General features: G+C 43.1%; 1 protein-coding gene across 1 annotated transcript in view; it reads right to left on the bottom strand.

Moving 5' to 3' along the window:
- The window catches only part of LOC311237277 (breakpoint cluster region protein-like), a 125171-nt gene that overhangs the window by 56690 nt on the left and 60981 nt on the right, over positions 1–7500 (bottom strand). The window contains 2 exon segments of the mRNA XM_084325081.1: positions 4667–4807; positions 5566–5618. Coding sequence (XP_084181207.1) covers positions 4667–4807; positions 5566–5618 — 194 coding nt within the window.

Genomic DNA, 7500 nt, shown 5'->3' on the forward strand with positions numbered 1-7500 from the left:
CATGGGTGTTGCCATATATGGTCATGGATTCTGCTCCTAGGGAATGGAGGTCTCCAGCCAGTGTTTCACCCATTGGTATGGCTGCACTGTTCCTGTACCTGGTACTGTACTATCAGGCTGATACTAAAGATACTGGAGAATAACACACTTAATATATCAGAAATCAAAGCAAAGGGGCTTGATCTTCTGCCTTTTCCACACACAGAAGTATGTTAGACATCTCTAAATAAGAAACATGTATTATATGTCAACCAGTTCAGTCAAAGTAATAACAGGATCAGTGGCTGGTATCTAAAGGCCTTTTACAGTAGTTATACAAACCCTAACCCCTTAACCTTAACCCAAATGCTTAGCCTTAACTGTTAACCCGTAAGCCTTAACCATTAACCTAACCCTTAACCTTAACAAGCCCTAACCCTAACCTTAAACCCTAATCCTTACCCTCAAAAAAGCCCCTTGTCCTTGTGAGGTCCAACAAAAGTCCCCACAAGGATAGACATTTGCTGTATGTCCCCACTTCCATTGGGGACATTCAGTCCCCAAAAGAATAGGAAAGCAAGGACACATGGACAGACACACACACAGGCAGGGGAATTATGTGAGAATGCTGTTCATCGACTACAGCTCAGCATTCAATACCATAGTCCCCTCCAAACTCATAGCCAAGCTCAGGGACCTGGGCTTGAACTATGACCTCTGCCAGTGGGTCTTGGACTTCCTGACGGGCAGACCCCAGGTGGTAAGAGCAGGCAACTGCACCTCCTCATCCATCACGCTCAACATAGGGCCCCCCAGGGCTGTGTTCTGAGCCCCCTCCTCTACTCCCTGTACACACATGACTGCGACTACAGCTCAGCATTCAATACCATAGTCCCCTCCAAACTCATAGCCAAGCTCAGGGACCTGGGCTTGAACTATGACCTCTGCCAGTGGGTCTTGGACTTCCTGACGGGCAGACCCCAGGTGGTAAGAGCAGGCAACTGCACCTCCTCATCCATCACGCTCAACATAGGGCCCCCCAGGGCTGTGTTCTGAGCCCCCTCCTCTACTCCCTGTACACACATGACTGCGTGGCACAGCGGAACAACAACACAATCATCAAATTTGCTGATGACACAGTAGTGGTGGGCCTGATCTCTGCCAACAACGAGAGGGCCAACCTGGAAGAGGTAGAGAATCTGTCACAGTGGTGTCAGGAGAACTGCCTCTCCCTGAACGTCAGCAAAACAAAATAGATGATTGTGGACTTCAGGAGGTCGGGGGTCAAGGACTACAGCCCCCTCAGCATCGACGGGGCACCGGTTGAGAGAGTGAACAGTTTCAAGTACCTCGGAGCCCACATATCCGAGGACTTGACATGGACCACACACATTGACAGTGTTGTGAAGAAGGCACGACAACGCCTCTACTTCCTCAGGCGCCTAAGGAAGTTCCAAGTCAGTCAGAAGATCCTTAGGAACTTCTACTCATGTACAATGGAGAGCATCCTGACTGGCAACATCACCTCCTGGTTTGGGAATAGCACTGCACAAGACCGTAGCAGACTACAAAGAGTGACACGTTCAGCCGAACGCACAATTGGAGGGGGGCTTCCCATCCTCCAGAACATTTACAACAAGCGGTGCAGGGGGAAGGCTAAGAGAATCATCAAGGACTCCAGCCACCCGAACAACTGCCTCTTTGAACTGCTGCGGTCAGGCAAGCGAAACCGGAGTCTTAAGGCGAGCACAGAAAGACTCAGAAGAAGCTTCTATCCCCAGGCCATCAGGCTGCTAAACGAACAATAATCACTATGCAACAACCATCAAATGCACACAGCACACACACGCACACACTCACTTAAACAAACAACACACTGCAGCACCCACTCTCCACTTTAGATCACACAAACACACTTTATATTTATTGATAAAGGATTTGCACTACAACTCGTACACCTACTGTAAATTGTACCTAAATTGCACCTCATCCCATTTCTGCCTTGCACTATATAGTATTGTATATTAGTACACTGCATAGTATATTGTATATTATATGGTAACTCAGTTACGTCTATTCTGCATCGAACATTGTACATATGTCTATACTGAACACTGTGACCTAATTTTTTTACTTTTTAGGTTTATCTTTTTTTATTGGAAGAATTAGTACATTTATACATTTCAGTTATCCAAATTATACAACTTCCATTTCCTTCCCCATTCCTATCCCCTAATCCCACCCATCCCACCCAGTGAGGGCGACGACAAACATACATGTAAAAAAAAATAAGAAATCAAATAAAAATAAAAAATATAGACATTTAAATAATTAAACAAAAGTACAGATGTGGCAGACAAAGCTACGCAAAAAAAACAAGGAAAATTAAAAGAAAGCAAAAGGGGGAAAAGAAAAATATATATATAATAATAATATATAATATAAATGATACTCTCCATTTTGGTAGCGTGATTTCCAGATGGTGAAACAAATAAAATGGAAAGTAAATTTAACACCCTTAGCAGACCACCACAATGCCATCTCCCCAGCCATGCGTGGGCTAGCAGTGTCATGAAGGTAGATAGGGGGAGGAGGGGGGGTCATGGGGTCCCAAGTTTGGGTGGAGTCATTTGGGTTTTGAAATGAGATAGGAAGGGCTGCCATGTTTTGTGGAAGATATCTGTGTGGCCTTGTGTTGTAAATCTGATTTTCTCTATATGTATAAGAGACATGACATCCCTCATCCAGTGTAAGTGTGAAGGGGGAGTGGCTGCCTTCCAGTTGAATAGGATGAGGTGTCTGGCAATGAGTGAGGCAAAGGCCATGGCATTGGATTGCCCAATAGATATTGCAGCGTTTTCCGGTGTTAAACCAAATAGTGCAATAAGAGGACATGGGTCAATATTCATAAAAAATATATCTGAGTAAGATTTAAAAATGGAAGTCCAGAACCAAAACATATGAATAAGTGAGCCAGGGGCTTGGTGGCACCGGTCGCATGTGGGATCCATGCCTGGATTTATCTTCGCCAGTCTAGTCTTTGACCAATATAGACGGTGGAGGAGCTTGAACTGTATCAGTAAATGGCAGGCACATATTGAAGAAGAGTGTATTCGGGCAAGAGCGTTTTCCCATTCTTTGTCTGTAAATTGATGATTTAGATCGGACTCCCAGTTTTGTCTTATAGCCAATACTGAGGAGGGTAGGGATAGGGATATGATGTTATATAGTTTAGATATTGAGCCTTTGATTACAGCCTTCACCTCCAAGATGCGATCGATCAACATTTTTGGAGGTGTATGGGGGAACTGGTCAAATTTGCTCTTAACAAAATCACGTATCTGTAGATATCTGAAAAAAATTGTTTTTGGTAAGTTAAACTTTAGGGACAGTTGTGTGAAAGACATAAATGAACTGTCTTGGTACAAATCATAAATGTTCAGAATGCCATTCTTAAACCAGTTGCTGAAGGTTTCATCCACCATAGAGGGAGGGAAAAGGAAGTTTTTGTGGACAGGTGACGACGGTGACATAGCGTGGAGACCAAAGTGTTTTCTGAACTGGGACCAGATCCGGAGGGAGTGTTGTACTAAGAGGTTGTTGGTGTACTGGGCGGTTGTGACTGGGAGCGGAGAGCAAACTAAGGATTGTAAGGATGTTCTAGAACAAGATGCCCTTTCCATGTCCACCCATGCCGGTACCCACTGACAGAGTCCGTAATGGGAATGACTCCAATAGAGAATGCTGTGAATATTTGCAGCCCAATAGTAGACCAAGAAATTGGGTAGTGCGAAGCCTCCCTGCGATTTAGGCTTCTGGAGGGCCATTTTATTTATTCGGACTGGGCGTTTATTCCAAATAAAATCTGATATTGCCTTGTTGAGGGCTTTGAAAAATGACTTTGGAATGAAGGTTGGAATATTTTGAAATAAGTACAGAAATTTCGGTAATGTGTTCATTTTCACAGTGTTCACTCTGCCAACAAGTGATAAAGGAAGTGATGACCATCTGATGAAATCCTGCTTGGTGCGCTCCAGTAGAGGGGTGAAGTTGGACGCTATGAGATTAGAATGTTTATGTGTTATCGTTATGCCCAGGTAACGGAAGCTGCTTGGGGTTAAGCTTGAAGGGGAACCTAGAGGGGGGGATATTTCTAGCTAAGGAGTTTATGGGGAAGAGTTCACTCTTGTTTAAGTTTAATTTATAGCCAGAAAAAACACCAAACTCGTGTAGTATATGAAGGACACGTGGAAGTGTGGCCGCTGGATCCGTGATATACAGCAGGACATCGTCCGCATATAGCGAGATTCTTTGTTCCTGTCCATTTCTAATGATGCCTTGGACATGGCGGTCCATGCGAAAGGCAATAGCTAGTGGCTCGATCGCTAGCGCAAATAGTAGCGGAGAGAGAGGGCAACCCTGTCTTGTACCGCGTTGTAGGGGGAAATATTCCGAAGTTACATCATTTGTTCGAACTGATGCCACTGGAACTTTTATACTCCTCTCCATTTTTTTACTTCTAATTTACATGCTATACTATGTTATTTTATTTCATACTTATCTTGTCTTGCACAGTCTCTGGAGCGTAACAGTAAGAAGCATTTTGTATAAAAGTATTCTGTACTTCTGTATGACAACTATTAAAGAAACTTGAAACTTGAAACACACACACACACACAGCGCTCACCTCTCCCTTCTTGACGGTCATGGACTGGCGTCTGGGTGTGGTCTCCTCATTGATGGACGACAGGAAGTTCTGTGAGATCCTCAGAGCGTCCTGGAGCAGCGGGTGGTCTGGGTGACTCGAGGGAGTGTGTTTCAGCAGGTCCTACAACATACACACCTTTACATTACTATCATCAATGGTAAATGGACTGCACCCATTCACTCACACAGTCACACACTGACGGCGGAGGCAACCATGCAGGGTGCCAACCCGCTCATCCTGGGAGCAGTTAGGGGTTAAGTGTCTTGCTCAAGGACACTTCGCCACACTGCCAGGAGGAGCTGGAATCGAACTGGGTTACGTTCATGATTACCAGACGAGCGCTCTACCTCCTGACACACTGTCGCCCCCTATCATTACATACTGTATAATCATTTCAGAACCGCTAAACTAACATTTTCTCTTGTAAGGAGAGAGAAAATAATGTTGTGGGTGTTCTGTGAATGGATTAAAACTATGAGGACGTTGAGTTGAATGTTTATTTGAATGGGGATGGATACATAAACAGTGATCATTCACCAGAACTGCCACATGTCATTTATAGCCTAAGCTAATTAGCAATGATTGTCCCTACAGTACATTTTGGTCCTCGAAAAGAAAGAACACACACAAATGTATAAACGTACCCATGCACACGCACACACGCACGCACGCACACACACACACACACACACACACACACACACACACACACACACACACACACCTACACGCACAGAAAAAACAAAACTCACACCCTCATTTCCTCTATAAAGCAGATGTTGAAAGCAGGTCATTAAAAATAAACATTTACTTCAAACATATGCGGTGCTGGTGTTTTAAATGTGAGCTGACGCGGCCTGAGTAATGTTTTGACTCACATGTAGAACCAGCGTGCTGCGAGTCACTCGGTCTACTGGCTTGTACAGCAACACTGGGAACAGGACGGAGCAATAAAGACACAGATTAATTAAGAACAGCTTCTTCCTCTCAGCTGTCATCTCTCTGAACGCTGTGCCACGATAACACCCCCACCCCCAGACCTTATAAACTCTGAACTCTGAATCCCATTGCCTATACCCTAGGCTCTGTTACCCATACTGTACGAACTCTGAACTCTGTTGACCATACTCAATTTATACCTACCTACTGCTTTCACTGTCTACAACTGCCTTACACTGTAATCATAACTACCTGCCTCAACTATAGTCTACCCCTATAACTCTGTATGATAGTCATGTACAATAATGCTGTATATATATATTTATGTTTATCGTAAATATATCTATCCACACCCGTCTGAATATACCAGCATATAATCCTTTTTACATGCCTGTATATACACTATATCTATACCTGTATATACTAAATATATACCTGTATACTATATCTATACCTGTATATATCTATATCTGTATCTCTTACCTACTCTTATGTACTTGTTATACTTCTCCTGACATGGCAAACTGGTGGAAAGGTAAGAATTCCCAGTATTCCGTGACAGGCCTCTATCGGTCAAGGTAAGAATTACACCAAATAGCACGCTCCCCCCCAGAACATTACATCACGAGCAGCAGTCCACTGCTTCAGAGTTACAGTAAAGGGGACCCATTGTGAAAATGTTGCATTTTTTACAGAATGAGGGGTTGTCCCAAATCTGGGAAGATATTTGTACATTGTGCCTTTTCTGCGGTTCAGCTGTGACAAGACCCTGTTGAAACAAGCCATTCAGAATTGCAGCCACAATCGCCACAGTTAATAATGTGCGTGGTCAAGATATCTTGATAAAATGCGCGTGTACAAGATGTTTCTACATAAAATTTTAACTAAAATATGTTTCTGACAACATTTGTAATGACTAATGATTGCTAGGCTATTGCTGGATCTCTTGAGTCATATTTGATCCGCAACGTCTAGTCTGAAAGTTGCATCTGAACTTCGTTCGATGGTACAGGCTCGGGCACCGCTGCTAGATGTACGATGATTATCGTATGTGTACGATAAAAGAGGCTCACTCCTTACATGCACAGAAACAGCCCATTGAGAACAGGACTGAAACAGAGAGGCTGTTAGAATGCATTATCTGAGTGTTTTTTTTCTGCAATAAACTTCAAAGACATGTTTAGGGGACCTCAACTATTAAAATATGCCATCTTTAACACTTTGAGTGCCAGCCACGAGAAATCTCGTTAGTTCATGCCATGCGTTGAGTGCCAACGACGAGAAATCTCGTTATTTACTGTAATCGTTTTTTTTTAGGGATGCTCGATATTGGCTTTTTTACCGATACCGATATACCGATATTGTCCAACTCTTAATTTCCGATACCGATATCAACTGATATCAACCGATATATGCAGGGCCCCCCCCCCCCCCCCCAAAAATCTAATAATTTCAGGTCATTAACATTACATATCTCTTGTTGTGGAATTAACACAACATTATGCATACTTTTGACAATAAATTAAATCAGAATTTGTTCTTACTTGCTTGCCTGGGTAAATAAAGGATATAGAAATGTAAAAAAAAAAAATTATAATAAAAATTGAAAACCGATACAGATATTTTCCGATATCACATTTTAATGCCGATATCGGCCGATAATAACGGTAGGCCGATAATATCGGACATCCCTATTTTTTTGTATTATCGATTTCCATAAATTTTTCATCAATCTAGCCTCACGTTACCATTGGGGATCTATCTGAGCTTGAACAGGGAGGATTGGATTGGACTGAATGAAATGGATGGGGGGGGGGGGGGGGGAAATGACAACGTGTTTTGTGTATTCCACTAAAGAGCTATTCCTGCAGAAT

Source organism: Notolepis coatsorum (assembly GCF_963971535.1).
Source record: "Notolepis coatsorum genome assembly, chromosome: 11".
NCBI lineage: Eukaryota > Metazoa > Chordata > Actinopteri > Aulopiformes > Paralepididae > Notolepis > Notolepis coatsorum.